Source organism: Cibotium barometz, chromosome 8, assembly GCF_041138505.1.
Source record: "Cibotium barometz isolate CiBa-2024 chromosome 8, ASM4113850v1, whole genome shotgun sequence".
Classification (NCBI taxonomy): domain Eukaryota; kingdom Viridiplantae; phylum Streptophyta; class Polypodiopsida; order Cyatheales; family Cibotiaceae; genus Cibotium; species Cibotium barometz.
Genome location: NC_141053.1, coordinates 47,023,867 through 47,045,140, shown reverse-complemented (window position 1 = coordinate 47,045,140; position 21,274 = coordinate 47,023,867). Strand labels below are relative to the sequence as shown.

The 21,274-nt window shown below is 50.7% G+C and overlaps 1 protein-coding gene across 2 annotated transcripts; it reads left to right on the top strand.

Annotated features, from left to right (window-relative positions):
• Positions 1-1,677: 1,677 nt before the first annotated feature.
• LOC147636346 (cysteine proteinase inhibitor A-like) lies at positions 1,678-19,729 on the top strand. 2 transcript variants are annotated; one of them, XM_086801778.1, is made up of 3 exons: positions 1,678-1,838; positions 19,186-19,366; positions 19,525-19,729. In XM_086801778.1, exons 1-3 carry the CDS (start codon positions 1,689-1,691, stop codon positions 19,539-19,541), a joined length of 348 nt encoding a protein of 115 aa, XP_086657904.1. In that variant the 5' UTR covers positions 1,678-1,688; the 3' UTR covers positions 19,542-19,729. The 2 variants fall into 2 exon arrangements, with proteins under 2 accessions (XP_086657904.1, XP_086657905.1); XM_086801779.1 differs by having other exon boundaries at positions 19,517-19,729.
• Positions 19,730-21,274: the final 1,545 nt, after the last annotated feature.

Here is a 21,274-nt window from a genome sequence, read left to right as displayed (position 1 = left end):
ATGAGCAAATGTTGGGGATGAGAGAGATCAATTGTTGGCAAATGGCATCGATGCTAGTTGAATGTTATTCGTGCTAGTTGCCCACCACAAAGGAAGGAACCCTTGCATGCTTTAAATACTAAGGGCAATGGCTACGAACTATTGTGGAAGTCAACTAACATGTTCTAGCTTCCCGAGCTTGTGGGGGTGAGAGCCACACAGTATCTACCATATAGATTTGTCTATTGAAATACTACTGAAGGTGCACCATTGCACACACGAAGATGCTAGCACACATAGAGAGCACAATAAGCTATGATTGCCACTAGAGATGGTTTCTTGAGTCTTAAAGAGGTCTTATTATGACTACATCTAGAAAATAGAGGATAGTGTAGATCTTGGAAAGTTGAAATCTTTCTCTCTCTCTCTCTCTACTCTAAAAATTCACAATCAGAGCATGTTTAGCTAGCTAATCCTACCTAGCTTGGCTCAATTCTAAGTTCGAAGTCAACGAGAAGCAAAGGAGGATTAGAACATAGGATTAAAGCTACAATTGCCACTAGAGATAGTTTCTTGAGTCTTAAAAAGGTCTTATTGCAACTACAACTACAAAATAGAGGATAGTTTAGATCTTGGAAAGTTGAAATCTCTCTCTCTCTCTCTCTCTCTAAATACTCTTATTTTGAGCTTGTTTAACTAGCTAATCCTACCTAGCTTAGCTTAATTCCAAGTTTGAAGTCAACGAGAAGCAAAGGAGGATCATAACATAGGATTAAAATAACAATTAATTACTTTAAAAGATGATGCCTAGTAGCAATAAGTAAAATCAATAATGTGGAGACACTTGCCTCCCCTCACCAATAAACGGAACACACATGCTGACCTGATATTCTAACACTTTTCTTTGTGTGAACCTCTCAAGGGAGATCCCATGGAGCCAAGCAATCACAATAATTTCATAATACAATGACCAAGGTATACACATTACTAATTGAGTCTTTGGTGATCCTCCTTACAGAGATAGGAGTATACATCTTTCACTATTTTTTGTGAATGGATTTAATGTAAGAATAAACGAAGTTGTAGGAGCCTATATTTAATTAAATCACTTTTAAGCTTTATAGTCGATTGTACAACATCCTACAAATGTTGAGAAGAATCAATTCGATGAGCGTGTGTAATGTCATGGTGGGTATGAGCATACGTATGGGCATGTAGCTCCACACTTTTAGATTCACAATGGATTCATCTTAGTTAGGCATCACTTTAGCTTAGGTAAAGTAGTAGTGTGTTTTATATTATGCACAGATCATTTGTTGATTGAGTGGGCTGCCATGAGATGAAGATCCTTGTGCGAGCTCGTGTGTATAGAGTGTCGAAGATGGACTCTTGGTGGCAATCAAAACATTCCACCCGCAAATTGTCTCCATGGACAACCCTACCTTGCCATCAAGGCCGAGGGCTAGTTTGCAAATCAAAGGTTCTTGTTGGGTTTTGATTTCACAAGGTGCCAAGGAGTGTGGCCATTGCCGGAGATGTCCTCGACTCCTCGTCACAAGTGTGTGGATGCAACTCAGAAGAGTCAAGGCAACATCATAGCCCACCTCGCCTGGTTAATATTATTCCTTGAAAAAATAGTGCTCTAGCATCATAGCCTAACTTGGATCCCACGCCATTGTCACGTGGCTTCTTTTACAATATGCATAAATATGTGCCTCTTCCTCAAGTATCGTTCATTTCTTTCTTATTGCTTTTCACTTAACGCCATGGCTACTCTGGGAGGAAAAAAGCAAGTCGAACATACACCGCAGCTCGTCGATGTCGCCAAGTTTGCTGTCGATCAGCACAACACCCGCCAGGTTAGTCCAATCATTTACGCTATTTGGTGTTTTCTCCCATCTAGGGTTAGGGTTTCTGTGTATTTAGGTTTAGGTTATTTCCCACAATGGATGTCAGGAAACCCTAGTTTTATGCGTTCTTTGTATAGCCGTTCTATGACCTCTGCCGATTTCAAAACATTATCCAAGCTGTAAACTGTGATAAATTCACAGTTTACGTCGTACGAGAAGCCTGCCCTCAGGGAAAGAGAGATTCTACGAAGAGCATTGAAAGGTGGGCATCCCCATAGGGCTGAACGCACGTGATAAACTCACTGAAAGGATGTTACGTCAATTAAAAAAAAGTGTTTTTGATTAGTAATATAAGTAATGATTATTTTGTTTAGTACAATTGTACAAAACACGAATCTTATTTTTGATTTATTTTAAATAATCATTAATTTTGCAGTACATTTATGCACTAAAAACGAAACTATAGAATGTAGGCTGGGTTAAAGATGGAAAATCTGATACACTGGAGGTGAATAGTACCCAGCTGTCTCCTAGAAGATTCATTCATCAAGAACAGCAAGGGTTTCATTGCTAATGATGAAACACTCAGGGCTTGTGAGGCATGCCACTCACACGAGGACGAAGCGAATCAATTACTATAGGAGTGAAGAGGATGTCTACCTAGCAGACAAACACAAGGCACCCATCATTTTTGGTATTTTTATGTTGCATTCTATCTCCACATCACAATGGAAGGCCTTAGGAGACTCTTTCTTCTTTTCCCATCATCACGATCCTACCTCATGGCATCTTATTTCAGTGTACATATCGAGATGAAGTCTAGATTTGACATTTTAATTTATTTTTGACCAGATTCACATAGCTTGGGTGCTAGAAGGGGACCAAAAACATATCCAAACAAGAAATGTGGTCCTCATCCCTGTCTTGAGATGGAACTAGACAAGTCACAATTATTGCCTTTCACTACTGTAATAACGGGCCAGAGAGTACCTTGGAACCAATTAACTGTAAACAAGATTAATATCGCTAAAAGCAGCACAACCCATCTAATTTTGCACTGCCGGTGTACTCCGAGCACAAAGCCAAGCGGATCAGGCTTTGGGCCTTCCACCTCTACTTAACAACAAATGAAATATGTCCATGGTATATCACAGTAGGGGCCGAAGATGGGACAACCCCCCTCCCTTTAGATTATATTACCAAAAGGAGTGTCAAGCCTCCAAGGGACTCCTCGGAGGACATACTTGCAACAAGACTCCAAACCTGCAAAACAAAGCCATAAAACCATGAGGGGGGTGCGGGCGTGACTCACCACCCAATCATGATAGCCGTGGGCAAAACCCACAAGTCTTGGATGTCCCCACTGAGCCACGAGTTGAGCTGACTAGCTAGACGTGCCGACCAGTCTCTACCCCATGACGTCCCATACCACCATGAGGCTACCCTCATGGGCCTCAAGATTGCCGCCGACCTCGGTTGCATGAAGCAAGTGCACGTCTGCACTAGATCTAGGCTCTTAACCGCAGAGCTCTCGCATAGCCTTGCGAGACTCTGACGGACTGACCGACGTTGGCCACCCTTTTGTAGGCTCTTGGCTGGTCACCGGTGACCGGGCATCCACACATGGGTGCCCGCCCGTCAGTCCATCCCCAGCCCAGCTCGCCAATCTGCTTGCCTGGCTCCAAGCTACCCCAAGCCTCAAAGCAGTCTTGTGTGCCTGCTGCACACGGTAGATATACTCGGTGCACATGACATACTCCCCTTCCTCTAAGAGATAACTCCTGAGCTCAATAAAAACTCAAGGTAATCTCTCTGAAGGGTAGTCAATGTCTCCCATGTAGCGTCCTCAACACGATCCTTCCACCAATCACATGGGACGGGGAACGGGGACGGAAAAGATTGAGAATTGCCATTCCGTGTGACTATAGATCGTACCCTAACAAAGCTGTTTTGTCCATACGATAGAAGTGAAAGAGAACTAAAAGAATTTTCGGGGTCTTCCCAAAATCTTTGCCCTTCTCCAAGCAATCTAGAAAAGTTGCGCTCTGATACCACTGTAACCGAATGGGGACTTGGAACAGTAGACAAACACTTTAGATATGCAAACAGAGTATGATGAAACACAGTAGAAAGCCACAAAAATATAGAGACACCGCACTAAGCCGGAATAGCCAACCCCTTCTTTATTTAGTAGAAGCTTTTACAAGAACTCAAGGTGACGGTGCATATAGCACCAGGTTTTCCACAAAGCATCAACAAGGCTTATGCCTAGACCTCTATCCAAAACAAAAAACACCAATAATTGTCCAAAACTGTCTCAAAACAGTTCACGAATCAGCCCCGAATCTTGCCTGTTGCACGGCCAGAACTGATAGAGAGAGAAAACACAAGTAGCTATCACATGAATCAGATGTATGGCTGCTTTTTGGATAGAAGGCGGCTAGATTTGGAGGCAAAAGACTCTGTTGACCAGCCACGACTAGCTGCTGAATGGCCTCGTCATTGGAAGACAGGCTGAGGATAGCCAGCAGTAAAGAGAGTAGTACTGCTACAGTTCTGTGTGCAACCAGAGGAGAGAGAAAACAGTCGTCGACTAGCTCAAAAGACGGGAGGAAACTCCTGTACGGCCTGTCTGGACTCCATATGAGGGAGCATTTGGAAGACCTTTCCAGTCGTTGTTGACCAAGACCTCGTCTTCAGTACCTGAAGCGAACAAAGTGACGGAGTCTTACCAGGAGATTTTAGAGTCAGTAAAAGACAGGTTGGCTAAAGTGCAAGAGGCCTACACTCGACAGGCCAATAAAGACCGCAGGGATATGAAGTTTTCGGAGGGGGATTGGGTTTATCTTCAGATTATGAAGCAAAGGTTGAGAAGCAGGTGGGCAAGCGATGCCCAAAGTTGTCTTTCAGGAGCTTCGGACCCTTTCCCATCGGGAAAAAGATTAATGAGGTTTCCATGCAGTTGAATCTACCTCCAAGTTAGACTATGCACGATGTGTTTCACGTCAATTGGTTAAAGCCATATGCAAGTCCGATCCCTTCAGAAGTTAAAGATGAGGTGGAACCAGATATTGTGGATGAAGCAGAAGTTATGGTTCTAGAACAGATCCTTCTGAAGCATGGCTCAGGCCGAAGACACAAACAGTTCCTCACGAAGTTTCAAGACCGAGGGACCCACGAAGCGGTATGGCTTGACAAAGAGTTTCTCGATGACTATCGGGCGTTATTGACGGATTATTTGGAGGCTATGCAGCTTCCGTGAAGTTAAGCAGAAGGGGATATCGCGTGCATCCCGCACTTGGATGCCACGTAGACATATCTGTACAGAAGGTGCAGGACCTGGGTCCATCGGCGAAGTAATAGGCTTGCAGTTCTCCATCCCAAAGGCCTCAAGCAACTCATGAACATACCACTGTTGAGAGACAAAAAAACCCCCTTTGGGTCTGCCAGATCTCCAACCCCAAAAAGAAGTGGAGTAAGCCTAGTTCGGTCATCTCAAACTCCTTTGACAAGGCAACCTTTGTCACGCCAATGTGCTTCACATGACCGCTGGTGAGAATGAGATCATCCACATAAAGGATGATAATCGTAACCATGCCGCGTTCCCGAAAGAGATACAGGTTGGGATCTGCAACCGATCTCTGAAAACCAGTCCGAACAAAGAAGGAATCGATCTTTTGATTGCAAGCCTTGGGAGCCTGCTTAAGACGATACAAGGCCTTACGTAACCTGTAAACCATCCCTTCTGATCTTGGAACAACAAAGCCTGCAGGCTGCTCAACATACACCTCCTCCTGCAGGTCACCATTAAGGAACGCAGATTTTACATCCATCTGATACACTGGCCACCTCTGAGAAGAAGCAAGGGCAAGAACGGTCCGAATCGTGGTCATCCGTGCTGTTGGTGCAAAGGTATCCTTGTAGTTGATGCCTGGCCGTTGAGCATAACCTTTAGCCACAAGTCTGGCGTTGTGTTTGTCCACCGACCCATCTGACGCATATTTGGTCTTAAAGACCCATTTGACACCAATGACTGACCGTTTCGACGGCCTCGGTACCAACTCCCATGCTTTGTTCTTCTCGATGGCATGAAGTTCCACCTACATGGCTTTCCTCCAAGTATCCTGTGAAAGGGCTTTCTTAACGGAAGTGGGCTCCTTGTCCCGCATAATACGAGACATCAAAGCATAGTTTACCTGAAGAAGCTCCGCTGTATTGCTTTTGTCGCGGACTCTGTGTGATATTCGAGGGCCGTCCTCTGTGGTCCACTTGGAGGGTAACTCCGTGACACCTGACTCCCGAAGGGTGTCCAACAACCACCTGGGTACTCGAACAGATCGTGGAGCCTCCTGCCATTGCGGGGGCTCTACTCCAGCTACTTGCTCAACCTCCTGTACTACTGACTGAGGTTGATCAACTGGAACAATGGTTTGGGAATCATCATCAGACTCTTCTGGATCTCCAAGAAGTGGCGGCTCCTCGACAGTGGATACCGGAACATGCTCATCAAAGACGACATCCCGGCTGACAACAATCTCATTCCTATCTGGATCATACAATTTGTATCCCTTGGAAAGAGAATTATACCCCACAAATATAAGCTTCCGGGATTTGGAGTCAAGCTTCCCCCCTCTGCTTCTTCGGAATATGTACATACGCATCACTCCCAAAAACACGGAAGTGCGAGACATCAGGTTTCTTGCCAAAGTATGTCTCAAACAGAGTCATATTAGGTACTGAAGTCGTTGGAGACCGGTTGAGAGTATGGACAGCCGTTGCCACAGCCTCTCCCCAAAGTGGACGAGGAAGATCATGATGCTCCAGCATGGTCCTCGCCATGTCCACCACAGTCATGTTTTTGCATTCTACAACTCCATTCTTTGAAGCTGATCCTGTATTGGCCAGTTCCCTCTTGATGCCATGATATGCACAAAATCCTAGAAATACATTCGAGGAGAATTCACCCCCTTTGTCAGCCCTGAGAGTCTTTACCTGCAATTCAGACTCTTTTTCCACCATCACGTGCCAATCCTTGAACCGTGCAAAAGCTTGGTCCTTCTATGAAAGAAAGTAGACCCACGTGAATTTGGTACAGTCATCAAGTAGCATAAAATAGAGAGATCCTCCCAGTGATGGTGTCTGCTGAGGTCCAGACAAGTCAGTGTGAATCACCTCCAATGGTTTTGAAGTCCGCCTGGAAGCCTGCTTCGGAAAGGATTCCCTGTGCTACTTACCATGTATGCAACAATTGCAACGTCCTTGCCTATTGCCAACATCTGGCAAGCCAACCACCATCTGGTCCCGGAAAGCTCGCCGCAGTGCATCCACATTTAAGTGGCCAAAACGAAAGTGCCACAGATCTCCGACTTGAGAACCTGTCAATGAGGAGAGTGCAAAGAGCTTGTAGATACCATTCTCCACACCGCCTTCCCAAACAACCTGCTGGCCAGTCTCACGGTCCCGTAGAGCAACTGAATGCTCCTCAAATTCCACCCGAAAGCCAATCTTGCATACTTCATGCACTGACAGAAGATGAAAACCAAGAGCAGGGATGTAAAGAACACGGGAGGCATGCTTGTCCCCCTTGCCGTCGAGAATAATCTCCATCCGGTCCTCATTGTGTATCGGAATGGTGGAGTTGTCGCCAATGAAAATGCGACCTGACTGTTGTTTCAAATCCAAAAAGAAGTCACGGGATGGAGTCATGTGTCTGGAAGCACCACTCTCAATAATCCATTCCCGGGTATCGTTTGCGGTGAAGCCAATTGCCTCCTCGCTCGAAGACGATGAAGCATCGGAGTCCATCATCTCTAAGTGCACAAATGCAATGCTAAGATAGGTGCTTCCTTGACTTTATCTTTCAAAAGTCTGAAGGCTATATCCAGATCGTTATTCCAAGTGATAGGCTGATTCGACTTACGTCCACGACCTTTCAACAAGTCGATCATCCGTAGTGTGAGTTGAGAGTACTCCCTTTTTTTTTTTTTTTTTTTTTTCCGGAAAAAAGATCCTTCTATTAGTTAATGAGAAAACGCCATATGGCTACAAAGCTCACCTCGCAAGGAGGGATAAAACACAATGAACACCTGAGCTCCCCCCCGTGGCTGGCCGCTCTCTGGGGGGGGCTACCTAGTAATACATGAAGGAGGTGAGAAAAGCCAAACTGGCGGCCGATAGTGCCAAATGACATCCTCGTCCCTCGCGGTGAGGAAAGGGCCAGGCTGCCAAGTGCGGAGGAAAGCCTTGCGGCGCCCTCTCATGCGATCCGAGTCTCCCTGGAGTTTCCCCCAGTGTCCTCTCAAGGTGTGGATGATGTCCACCCAGAGGGCCTGTATGACCTCCGCCGGTGGAGTCGTCTGGTGGTCAATGGCCTCCCTGCATCGGGCTCTCCATATGTGCCAGGCCGTCATGCTGCTGATCAACTCCCATCTCTGCCCGACCCCCTCCTGAGAGGCTGCCGAGGAGAAGTCTGGCGTCGGAACCACCGCCATCGCCCTGTCAGAGACCTGGATGGTCACACTGCCAGGAGCGTCCTCATATCCAAGTGCAGGGCCGCTATCCGTGGCCCAAGCTACCGCACCCCATGTCACCAACATCTCCCCTGGAGAACCTGCAAAAACCATCCTGAGAGCGCGCTGCCAGACCTGCTGTGCCTGTGGGCAATCCCATAAGCAGTGCCGCTGTGACTCCTGTGCATGATCGCACCGAGGGCAGGACGCTGGGTGTCTACCAAAAGCAAGCCAAGCCCCCACAGCCAATCCTCTATGCGCTGTGAGCCAGAGAAAAAGTGTCACCTTCCGGGGACGGAAGCTGGCCCAAAGGCGCTGCCAAAAGTCCCTAAGAAAGGCAGGGGAGAGCCCCTGTCGCCGCCAATGCTCGGCCGCTGCCGGGGTGCTCTCTATCCTGTGTCTCTGAATCCGCCGCCCCAGCCTCGCTGTGTACTGAAAAAAGGGAATGGCAGGGCTGGTAGGGGCCGAGTAGGGATCTCGCCAAAACCACTCCCCTGGGTCCCACTGAAGGCGAACAAGAGGCTTGCTGTCCCAAGCCCAGAGTCTCCAAGAACAATCCTCCCCTATCGAGGCCGGTGAGGGGTCTACATACCACTGTCTCTGATGAAAGCCGACCACCCGAACCCTCTGAAGGATACAACCCTGGAACCCATCCAAATCTAGTCGTGACCTCTGAAGCTGGCCACCCTCTCCCACCTCGAAAGTGAGTGGGGCGACTCTCTCCGCTGTGCCGCAGACCGCTAGGAGGATCTCATGCCGAGTAAAGACACCCATCCACTGTGGAGGTGAAGGGTCCTGTACTGGGGTCCTCCACTCCCGAGAGATGGCCGCCTCAATATCCCGTCTCATCAACTCTCTGCCCCTCATCCCACTGAGTCTCCTCTCCTGAGCCTCTGGAGGCAGCTGCTGAAAACATATCCAGTCGTCTAGGGACTGGGCTGGGCCGGAGCTCAACGGGCCCCACGACACGTGAGACCGCGAGCCAACCATATGGCCACTGGGGAGACGAATCAAGGGGTTCCAGATCAATGGCTGCCTCAGGCGCTCCTCATCGGTGCCCGGGGGAGTCTGGAAGAGTGCCGGCCTCAGATGCGCCCAGGCCCTCAGAAGGCTGGCTGCAAAACGCTCCTCGAAGCCAAGGCCCACTCCTCTGGAGCGCTGCTCCGTAAAGATCCACCTGATGCTGGGGTTCCAGGGGCCGCTAAGAGACGGAGTGCGGCTGAGCATCCTGGAAACAAGAAGCTCCTTCCACGGCTCAACACCTGGCAGGAGACCACGAACTACCAGCTTGCCAAGCAAAGCTCGGCTTTGGCAAATAGGATCTACAATGCCCAGGCCGCCTCTCTCCCTCGGCTGAGTGATCACAGCCCATGCCACCTTTGCCCTAGCGGGTCGCCCATCGCCTCCGGACCAAAGAAAGTTCCTGATGAGCCTCTGCACCTGGCCAATGCACGCCCGAGAGAAGGCCCAGCAGGAAGTGATGTACCACATGGTAGCGAGCAGAACCTGGTTGGCCACCACTACGCGGCCAGCCAGAGATAAACGAGCAGTACTCCAATACAGAAGCTTCTTCCGAATGCTCAGAAGAAGGGGGGCTATCTGCTGCTCCGGAGAAATATCAATGCCCACATAGCAGCCCAAATAACGCACTGTAGTGCCGGGGGGCAGCCACTGAAAACCATCAACTGGCCTCCAAGTCGGGGGGGGCATAGAACTGACCCACAGCCCACACGACTTGTGCCAGTTGATCAAAGCGCCCGAGGCTCTGCAAAACCTGTCCATGGCTGAGGCGAAGCGGCGGAGGTTCTCCTCACCTCCCTGAAGATAGACAGCAGTGTCATCCGCAAACTCCGAGTCTAGGAGCTCCTCCGATGTGCGGATGGGAAGCTGGAGGCCCCTCAAACCTGTATCCTGTGCCGTCAAGAAGGTGCTCATGGCCTCCGCCACAAAAAGAAAAAGAAAGGGCGCCAAGGGGCACCCCTGCCGCACCGAGCGCGAAAGCTGGAACCTCTCTCCGCACACACCCTGTATCAGCACCTGGCTATGAGCCGAAGTGTAGAGTGCAGATACCCCACGGATCCACTGAGGGGGGAAGCCCATCCTCTCCATAGTGCCTTCCAAGAAGGCCCAGTCCACCCGATCATATGCCTTCTCGAAGTCGAGAAGGAGCACCGCCAAATCCTCCTGCCGAAATCTAGCCAAGGCCGTAGCCTCCCAGAAAGAGAAAATGTTATCCAGAATGCTCCGATCCTGGATGAAGCCTGTCTGCGTGGAGTGGATGATGTCCGGAAGGTGAGGCTGAAGCCGCCTGCTGATCGCCTTAGCTAGGACCTTGTAGGCCGTGCCTAGCAAGGTGATCGGTCTCCACTGTCTAATCTCCAGTCTGTCTCCGCCCTCTTTGGGGATCAAGTGAATCAACCCCTCTGCAATGCTATCCGGCATGACTCCCGTCTCCATAATCTCCTGGAATGCCAATCTGAAGCCCCTATGAAGGAGGCCCCAGTACCTCTGGAAGAAAGCCACTGAAAGACCGTCCTCTCCTGGGCATTTGCCCCGCGGTAATGCCTGAAGAGCCTCCTCCAGCTCCGTATCCGAGAAGGGGGAGAGAAGGGAGTGCTGTAGATGGGCCGGCACAACCGGTCTCGTGAAGCTCCAGACTGCCTCCCTAGCCTCTCTCACCCTGTCGTCTGCCGGCTCAGCAGAGAGAAGAACCCTGTAAAAATCTGTGGCTATCGCCCGCACCCTGGGGGGATCCACCACAACCTGGCCATCAGCCTGACGAAGCCGCCTGAGACCCTCTCGTCTGAAGCGAGGCCCAGTCGCCTCAAAGAAATCCCGAGTCACTCTATCTCCAGCCTGAGTCCAAAAAGAAGACCGAGCATGGAATCGGAACTCCACCCGCCTCTCCTCGATGGATCTGATCTCAGTGCGAGCTGTCTCCATCTGCTCAGAGATCCAAGGACTCAGAGGATCTCTCTCCTGGAGTCTCTGGAGGGACGCTAAACTCCTCCGTAGGCTCCTCTCCTGCTCCCTGAAGGCCTCCAGACGGTCCAAGGCAGCCAGTCTGAGCATCCGACTAATCTCCTGCAAGCCACTGGCAAGATCACTGGCTGCCGAGCCTCTCCTGAACTGTAGCTCCTGCCAGACCTGCTCAACTCTGAGTGCGATCTCAGGCTCCTCTATGAGACAATCAGGAATCCGGACGCTCTGGCCCCGCTCTCCTCTCGAAGGGTCCTCAATCTGGAGAAGCACTGGGAAGTGGTCTGAAAAGGAGGAGCCAGCAAGTATGCCCACAGTGCCGCCTCTATCACAGGCCCACTCATCAATGTAGAATCTGTCGATGCGGGAAAGGTTAACGCCTGTGGCTCGTCTATCCGAGCGCGAGAAAGATAGACTCCCCTGCAACCTGCCAAACTCCGGGAGAGTCCACGGATCCTGGCCTCTCACCTGTAGCACTAGCTCCTCCCAGGCAGCTAGCTCTGGCCCATGAATGGTCTCCTGGCTGCCCCCCATCCTATCCTCTGCGTCCTCCAGCATGTTGCAATCCCCTCCTAGGCACCAGTGGTCTGCCAAGGGGAGGGACTGCCTGATGGTGCTCCAGAACTCGGCTCTCCCGGACGCCCCGTTAGGGGCGTAGAAGTTGAGGAAGCCAATGCGGTCTTCCCCAACCCGAAGGATGACCCACTGCGCTCGACCCTGAACCAGAGTGCCAGAGTCCACAACCTCAGAAAGAAGCTGCTCGCTGACTGAGATGCATACTCCGCCCTGGTTCCCCTGGGGGCCATATGCCGGGGACCAAAAAGTGTGACTCCTGCCTGGCAAGATCTTCCCGCAGATGCGGGTACGCCTGGCAGAAAGGTGGTGCTCCTGGATGAAAAGAATATCTATGGGTCCTCCAACGAGAGCCCTCTGGATCTCCTGACGAAGTCTGCCCCGACCAATGTGGCAGCGATGTCCACCGAGACCCTGGATGTTCCATGAGAGGATCCTCATGGATGAGCTGAGGCAAGTGAAGAAGCCGCCACTGGCTCACCCCTCTCAGCCGGCCCGGATGATCTGCCCTCCACTCTAGGAGTCTTGGGCGCCGGCTTGGAGGGAGAATAATCAGTCTGTCCGGGTGCAGAGTCTCTCCAGAAAGAGGGTGACCTGTGTCTGAGTCCAGCCCCACTCCGCCTTCGCCCTATCCAGAGCATAGGCGTGAGACCAATCCTCTGCATATAAGTACCTAAAGGAAGGCTGCACCCTCGGGGCGGCATGGAGGAGAATCAGTAGCACCGCCTCAACTGATGTGTGGACCGGATCCACCCGCCAATCTCCTATACCAAACAGGCTCATGCGGGCTGAGTGAAGTCGGGTCTGCAGTAGATCCGTGAGCCCCAGGTCGCTGAAGTGGTGAGAAAACTCCAGTATCTGGTCACGCAGAACTTCCTCTACAGAGCTGCAATCCCAGGCTGTGTCTGGGGCAACGCTGAGAGGAAAGGAGAAGGCCACCATGCTGCTCACCACTGAAGGAGAACGCGAGGGATGGCACACCACGCAAACTCGCAGGGGCGCGACCAGAGTCTCGAATGGGCCAGCATCCAGCTGGAGGCACCTGAAAAAACTGTAATCCACTGGTAGCCCCATCACTCGCGGGGGCCCCCCAGGGGAGGCTGGGGCGAACTCTGTGGCGGGTGAAGCGAGGATCGCCATCTCCACCGGCCCGGAGTGGCAGTGAAACAGCCGCTGGACTGAACTCTGGCCTACCCAGCTGCGCTGCCCCGGGGCAGTGGGTGGTCTGGCGAAGTATCCTGGAGAGGCTGAAGGAGGGATGGGGGCGCGCGGCGAGGAGGGGGGAGAGCGAGGGGAGGATGGAAAGGCATCTGCCAGAGGATAGGAGTCAGGGGGGGCCGCCGGGGGAGGAGGGAGGGGGGGGGGCGGGGGGGGGGAGGGGGGGAGGAGGGAAGAGTGCTCTCCGGGTGGGGGGGGAGGGGAGCCGGGGGTCGCAGAGTGCGGCCGGGGATCCTCAGGGAACTGCTCCAAGGAGGGGGCGGGGCCCCCCGCGGGGGGAGGCGGGAGTGGGGTCTCCACGTGGGAGACTCCTCCATCGGCCTCAGCAACGGGCACTGAGACTGAATCCTCGTCCATCGGGGTGGGACCTACCGGCCGCCTATCCCTGACTGGAGCATAAATGCGGGTAGGTGCCTGTGGGCCAGCCGGAGTCGCCCGTCCACCATCCTGTCCGCCAGCCTGCGCTGCCTGCTGGCGTCTGCGACGGTCCCTGCGAGCCGGGCGTTTCCGCCGGCGAACCTCCTGCCAGCCTCCAGCCTCCTGAGTCTGTGCGGCGTCCTCCGCCGGAGCCTGCTCGTCCGATGGTGGCGCCTGCTGTGACGAGCCAGAGATGTCCGGTCTCGGAGGTGGATGGCCACCTCTCGGGTCTCCCGCAGGGGGTCCAGAGGCAGCAAAGCGTGAAGGATTAGCCCCCTTGCGGGGACAGGAGCGTGCGAGATGGCCCATCTCCCGACATATGAAGCACTGACCGGGGAGGCCCGAATACTCCACGCGCTGAATCAGATGTCCTCCAGAAAGACAAGGGAGGAGGATCGTCTTCGGGAGGGACTCCGGTGACGAAACAACAACACGAATGGCCGGGAGTCCTGCTGCCCGAGCAACCACTGAAGCCGCGGTCTGTGGCACCTCCACCACCTGCCCGAAAGCCTTGCCTATGGCCGGCAGGAGGGGCAAGTACTCCCTTCGGAGACCTGGAAAGCAGACGGTGATGGGGAATCCAGTCGCGCCTGCCAGTGGATCAGACGATGGGTCGAAACCGTGTGTCCATCGCGCCAAGAACGCCCGAGAGGAGCGTAGGGCAATGGGGCTCCGAGCCAGCACCCTCTGAGCTGCTGGTGGGGACTCGAACTCCACCTGGTAGTAGCCGCGGCCTAAAAAATCCACGCTGACGATTCTGGCAGTCTCGCCGATGAGGCTACCCTGAAGTAGGTCGCGTAACTCTCTCCGCATTGGGCGGCTACCCACCACCTTGCAAACCAAGGAGGAGGCCTCCAAAGAGGAAACGGAGGACGCGAGAAGCTGCTGCTCTGCATCTGAGAAGTCTAGTCGAAGACCTGTATCGGTCGGGGCTGACGGAGAGGTTGCCATGGAGTCCTCCTAGGGGAAAAAGACCAGGTACTGGCTGAATCGACGAGACGAACCCAAGAAAGACCACGCCACTCCGCTGAAGACGCCGAAAAAAACAAAAAAAAGGGGGGGGGGGATGGGGGGGGCTGAGGCAGGGAGAAAGGGAGAGGCAGGGACGGGGGACGGAGAAGCCGACGGCGCAAGGAGGGGGGGGAAAGGAGGTGGAAAAAGGCGGGCGGGGGGGAGGGAGAGAGGCGGAGGAAGAAAGATGGCGAGGGGGGGGCTGCGCAGAGAAGGCGAGAAAAGGGGGGGGAAGTGGAGGGCGGCGCGGAAGAGGAAGGCCGGGGGCGGAAGGGTCTGGCTCAGGCGGGGGGCAGAGGGGGGCAGGCGGGATGAAGGCGGAGGGGAGGAAGGGCTGCGGGGACAGGCGGGTGAAGGAGGAGGGGGAGGAGGCGGCGGCGACTGCGAAGGGGGAGGCGCAGGGGGCAGCGGGCTACACGCGCTCAATCTTCTGCAATGCTTACCTTGTGCTGCGGAGTGTATCTGCCGAGTTGAGAGTACTCCTGCACAGATTTCCGAAGAAAAACAACAAAACCAAGAAAGGAACGAAGTTGTCTCACCGTCTGCAGTATAGGCCAAGCTAGAACCTTCTAAACTCGGTCATAGTCAATGCTCAACCCATCTCTAGTGATCTTGTGTCCCAAATAAATGATTTTTGTCATAAAAAACTCACATTTACTTAATTTAGCATACAGTCGATTTCTGTCATAAAAAACTCACATTTACTTAATTTAGCATACAATCGTGAGGTGTCTAATGTGATCCTCAAGAGTACGACTATATACCAAAATATCATCCAAGAACACAACCACAAATTTCCCCAAATGTTCACGAAAAAGATTGTTCATCATTTGCTGGAAAGTGGTTGGATCAATACGAGAAACTCGTAATGGCCATACCTAGTCTGAAAGGCGATTCTTTCGATATGCCTTTCATGAATACGCCTACGTGTACTGCCTGCCTGCGTACACGTACGAATAACTAGGTCAAGGCGCTTTCGGCTGGCTACTTCCCGCATAAGGGCTGTGCAGCTACTCAAGTACACCATGCAACGAGTCAGTCGCCACACAGCCATCAACAGCCATTGCTACCTCTCTCTCTCTCTCTCTCTCTCTCTCTTACAGATTTACAGCCGACATACTTTTCATCTCTTTTCTCTCTTTCTCAAACTGGTCACACAGTTGAAAAAACACACAAAGACCATAATCCCCATCATGGGTTCCTACGATGCAAAAAAAACCTGTTGAATCTGAAAAAACAGCAGTATGCACAGAAAAACAACAATTTTCTCGAACTCATACCCTTTCTTTGACCTCTTTCTCTCTACCTACCGACTTGCTCGTTCTGATACCACTGTCAAAACCCCTGCAAGATCACCTCGTAGAACGTTCCTGGTACAAGACTCAAAACCTGCAAACAAACCAAGCAAACGAGAAGGGCTAACTAGTTGGACGAACCGACCAACCTCTGTCTCGTGACATCCCATACCGCCACGAAGCTACCCTCGCGGGCCTGGAGACTGATGCCAGCCTTGGTTGCAGAAAGCAGGTGCATGTTTGCACTAGATCCAGGCACAAACCATAGAGCTCTCTCAAAGACACGCGAGACTCTATGAACTAATGACTAACCTTGGCCACCCTTTTATAGGCTCTTGGCTGGTCATCGGGCGTCCACACTTGGGTGCCCGCTCGTCCATACTTGGGTGCCCGCCCGTTAGTCTATCCCTAGCCCAACTCGCTAATCAGCCTGCCTAGTTCCAAGCTTCCCCAAGCCTTGAAGCTAGTCTTGTGTGTGTGTGTAGCACACGGTAGATACACACTGTGCACGACACAGCCATGCGTTCGGAGTAGAATTCCATTGACAAAAATGGTACTTGGGAGTTATGTGACTTGCCTCCTGGTAAGCGTGCTATTGGCACAAAATGGGTTTTCAAGCTCAAGCGTAAGCCTGATGGTTCAGTTGATCGCAATAAGGCTCGTTTGGTCGCCAAAGTGTATGTCCAACGTGAGGGCATTGACTATGAGGAGACCTTTGCTCCCACATGCGTACTGTTATTGCATTGGCTGCACACAAACAATGGCATGTACATCAGTTGGATGTCAAAATTGCCTTCTTGAATGGCGATTTGCAGGAGGAAGTTTATGTATCTCAGTCTCCTGGCTTTGTTAAAAAAGGTGCAGAAAGTAAAGTATGCCATCTACATAAAACACTTTATGGTCTTAAACAGGCTCCTCGTGCTTGGTATCACAAAATTCATGCATACTTGACTGCGAAAGGGTTTCAAAATAGTTCAGCTGAGAGTACACTTTATGTTCGCCACATTGGGAACAATGTTCTCATCCTTATTCTTTGTGGATGACATGCTCGTCATTGGTCTTGAAGAGGGTGATATTTCATTTTTTAAAGCTGATTTGCAACATGCATTTGATGTCACAGGCATGGCGCATTTACATTACTATTTGGGCATACAGTTTATACCTTTTGAGGGGGGTATCATGTTATCTCAGTGTAGATACGTTTGAGCAGCTCCTTGAGCGTTTTCACATGACATATTGTAAACCTGTTTCTACTCCTATGGAACCAGGTCTAAAACTGTCACTTGATCATGTTGGTGAGCCTTTTGATGTTGCCACCTACCTATCAACAGGCTGTGGGATGTCTTATCCATTTATGCTCTACACGTTTGGACATACAATATGGTGTTTCTCAGTTGAGTAGATTCATGCATTGTTCGAGTACTATGCATTGGCAAGCATGTAAGCGTGTCTTTCGCTATCTTAAAGGCACCGCAAACTTTGCCTTGTTCTATGGCAATTCTTCTACATTATGCTTGCTTGCATTTACAGACAGTGATTGGGCAGGTTGCCATGACAAACGAGTGTCAACCAGTGGTAACTGTTTTCTTCTTGGTGACTCATGCATCTCATGGCTATGTAAGAAGCAGCCTACAGTGGCCACTTCTAGCTGTGAAGCTGAATACAGGGCAGTCTTTACAGCTACTGTGGAATGTGTTTGGCTACGACGCCTATTAGCCGATCTTGGTGTTGGAAAGCAATCCCCTACCATTATTTACACTGACAGTCAAAGTGCTTTGGCAGTCTTGGCTAGTTCAAGTGTGAACCCAGCTTACTCACGGACACTTTTTCCCTGTAGTTGGACATAGGTTTTTTCCTGTGTGAACACACTTACGTGTGTTGAGCACCTTGCCCTAGGCTTATATATGTACTCATTGTACGTTTGTACCTTATCAACAAAGAGTACTTTTCCAGTAGCTCTCTCTCCCATGTTTCTTGTTCAAGCTCACTATGTGTGTGTGTGTGTGTGTGTGTGTGTTGGTGTACATGCAAGCTCTCCCCAACCCCAACAAGACTTGCTGAAAAATGACTTCATTACTAATTGATGACTGAATGATATATATATGTTTGGGATGCAAGTCGGCCAGCTACTGGAGCTGTCGGCCTGTTTGTGGGACAAAATAATCATGCTGTTTCTTGTACCTGCTGTGCTTTATGCTAACTGTTTTGCCCACGACTGCTGCCTTGCACTTGGGGTGCTTAGCCACCTGCTGCTTGAGGTTCTGCTGCCAATCGATAGGGTGTTGGCTGCACAGTCACATAGAATTGTGTTTTTGGGCTGAGAAACTCCGAAACCGCAAAACGGCCGAAACGCTTTTTAGAAACGGGGATTTTTTTTTGTTTATAAAAAAAAAGTCTTTTTTTAAAATTTTGTCTTAGTGTTTTTTTTAAAATGTTGGTCTCTCTCTCTCTCTCTCTCTCTCTCTCTCTCTGTGTGCGTGCGTGCGACTTGTAGCCCAAACATCCTCTCTCTCTCTCTCTCTCTCTCTCTCTCTCTTGCACGCGATCTGCAGTCACCTCTTCTTCTTCTCCTCCTCCTCCTCCTCTCCCCCCCAATTTCTCACAAATTCCCCAATATTCCCAATTCCCTAAATTCTCAATTGCCCAATTTTTGATGAGTCACAATTCCTCAACTCCCCAATTGCTAAGCTTTTACCATATTTTAAGTGCCTAGCTAGCACTACGTAGGCCTACAAATAATTCTACAACTGCAAGTTCTAAACCATTTTATTGTATTTATATAGAAAAACTATGAAACCTCCATGTTTTTTAGCCGAAAGACAAAATGTTTTGTCCTGAAACGTCAAAAACCCCAAAACGTTTCTGGTGACTATGGTTGGCTGCCAGCCAACAGCCCCTTGTGCCTTCCCGCTGATGCTTATAATGTAGATGCTGAAGCTATGATGGTGTGCTGCTGATGATGATGATGAGATGATGGTACTGATGCCTGATCTGATGATGATGCTTGGATTTGTGCTTGGGAGTGTCCTCTGGTGGCAGTTTTCCATTTTCAGCAGTCTCCATCGTGAGGCTGCAACCGAGGCGCTAGTACAGGCACACCATTGTTGTGTGTGGACCTTGGACGGACGACGGAACTCTACTTTTTTGTTTGAGAGAGATTGTATATTTAGTTACACCATCCAGTGGGTTTAGGCTGCTGGGATTCAAACACGACATCTTGTCCTCAAGTTCAATCCCTCTACCATTTAACCTACATGCCCCCTATTGCAGTAGTTAACCTTTGAAAGACAGACAGGTCTTAGAACTAAGTAACTTATTTTTGCTGTTTTTCTTTCCTGTTTTTTTCCCTTGCAGAATTCACAGCTTTCTTTTGTCCAGTTAGTGTCTGCACATAAGCAAGTAGTCTCTGGGGTGCTGTACCATCTGATTGTGGAGGTGGAATCTGGGGGTCTTAAGAATTTGTACGAGGCCAAGGTCTTGGAGAAGGCATGGCAGAATGTCAAATCTTTGGAAAGTTTTGTACCCCACAATGCAGGTATGGTTTCCATGGCTCCTGATGGTTTCTAAATTCTCATGCTTTGTTTAAGGCATAAATATCAGGTTTGTATGATAGATAGGGTGTTGCACTTGTGTTATGTACTAATATGGATATGTATTGAGGGTAATCGTTTTCATGGATGTGCAGGAAACTAGATTGGAGATGCTCATAGGCTCAAACAGGCAGGCCTAGGAGCTGAAGCATATGCCAGATAGTGTCGTCAGCCTGAATCGTATTATGATCACATGTATACTACAAACAGAAGGATTCTGAAAACTCACAATTTTCAGTTATGTTTATACATCAAGCGATGTGGAATGATTTCCTATCTTAATTTCATATTTGGCTAACTTACATGCATATGATGATATTTGACATCGTGTACTGTGCCTTCAAGTTCATACATTCCCAACCAAAATTGTTCATTCATACTTTCCTTGTGGAAGTTGAGGCCTTTGTATGAAAACATGATGAAATGCTTATGTCTACTCTGTGTTATAAGCGTGAATGATTGAACTGGGACAAGTGAGTGATAAGGGGCCAGGGCCATTATTGGATTTTCTGTGGGATGATATAATACAGCATGTCTGGCTTGCAGAGAGAAAGAGACATAAGGCTGCCGCTTGTTCTTGGCCATGTTGGCGTGAACGAAGCTCAGGGAGGGTATTGCTCTCAGTCATGGCATCCCTATCGGGAGACTGGACGGTAACAAGGGGTGGGGCCGCCATAGGTACTCGAAGTGAAGACGCTCACAGGGCAAAGGAGAGAGAGGAGCTTAAACCCTAACCTGCAAAGCTCCTGCGTCTAAAAATGGGCAGGCACAAAGAAGAGGGAAAGCGGGGCGATGGCGAAGAAGACATGGAGGGCATGAGAGAGACATAGCATCCCCTCTCATTCTGCTAGGCAGTGAAGAGATCGAACAAGAGTAGACCGAAGAAGCCCCAAGCTGGTACCAACGTCGCAAGGTCAAACGAGACATAATGCAACTTCTGTGTGATGGAGACCAGGGTTGTGTGAGCCAGATGTAGTTGATGAGGGTGGTGATGGAGATGGTGCTGACGATGAGGCCGATGGTGGTGATGGGGGTGGTGATGATTGCTGTGTGTGTGGGAGGAGGGGGGGCAAGGGGTGACGAGGCGGGCTGACCCTGGGCGGCGGACAGCACCAAGGGCAGGGTGGTGGGTTTGGCCTGTGCAACGCTAGGCAAAGAGAGGCGAAGGCGTTGAGGGTGTGGTGGCTAGGGCAGTGGTGGCGACGCTGGGCGGCGAGAGCTGTGGATGGAAGTGTGGGTGGACACAACGCTGTGGGCACCAACTGGGGGCCAAGAGACTGCGGGCATGCAGGGGTCCTATGAGGGGGGCTGTGCAGGGTGACCAGGGTGGAAGGAGGGGCACGCCTGCCGGGGGAAAGGGTAACCTAATTTTATTTTTCATTTCTCTTCACGTCTTTTAAATTACTGCTTCTCTTCTCGTTCCTCCCGCCCCATAAGTGGCCACGCCGTCTTTCTTGTCCGAGGAGAAATTACTAGTGTTGATGTTGGTCTTGGGCTCCGCTAGGGACCCTCCACCTTCAGCCTGGGTGAAGAGCGGGTTGTGAAGTGTCTGCCTCGAGATGCCCTAGTGCGGAGAAGATGTTTGTATGGCTCTTTGCATGGCTGGCGCTTGGGGAGAGGCGGCTAACTACTGGGAATTGGAAATTGGATTGTGCCTCAACCAGGAAGGCCGCCATGTGCTGGAGGCTTGGTTAAGATGCGAAACGTGGGCGCCCGTTGTGAAATGCCATGCTTGGGTCTGCATGCTTGAAGAGACCCCTTGCGTGCCTTGGAAATCATGAAAGCGCAAGTGTTGTCATGATGGTGTACTGGCTGCGCTTGGGAGGGTACGCTCCTTTGGGCCAAAGCATGTT

Excerpts from the sequence above, each read along its gene's own strand:
- LOC147636346 (XM_086801778.1), top strand. The coding sequence starts at position 1,689 with ATGTGCCTCTTCCTCAAGTATCGTTCATTTCTTTCTTATTGCTTTTCA. Across the intron at positions 1,839-19,185 it reads ATCAGCACAACACCCGCCAG|AATTCACAGCTTTCTTTTGT; the intron begins GTTAGTCCAATC and ends TTTCCCTTGCAG.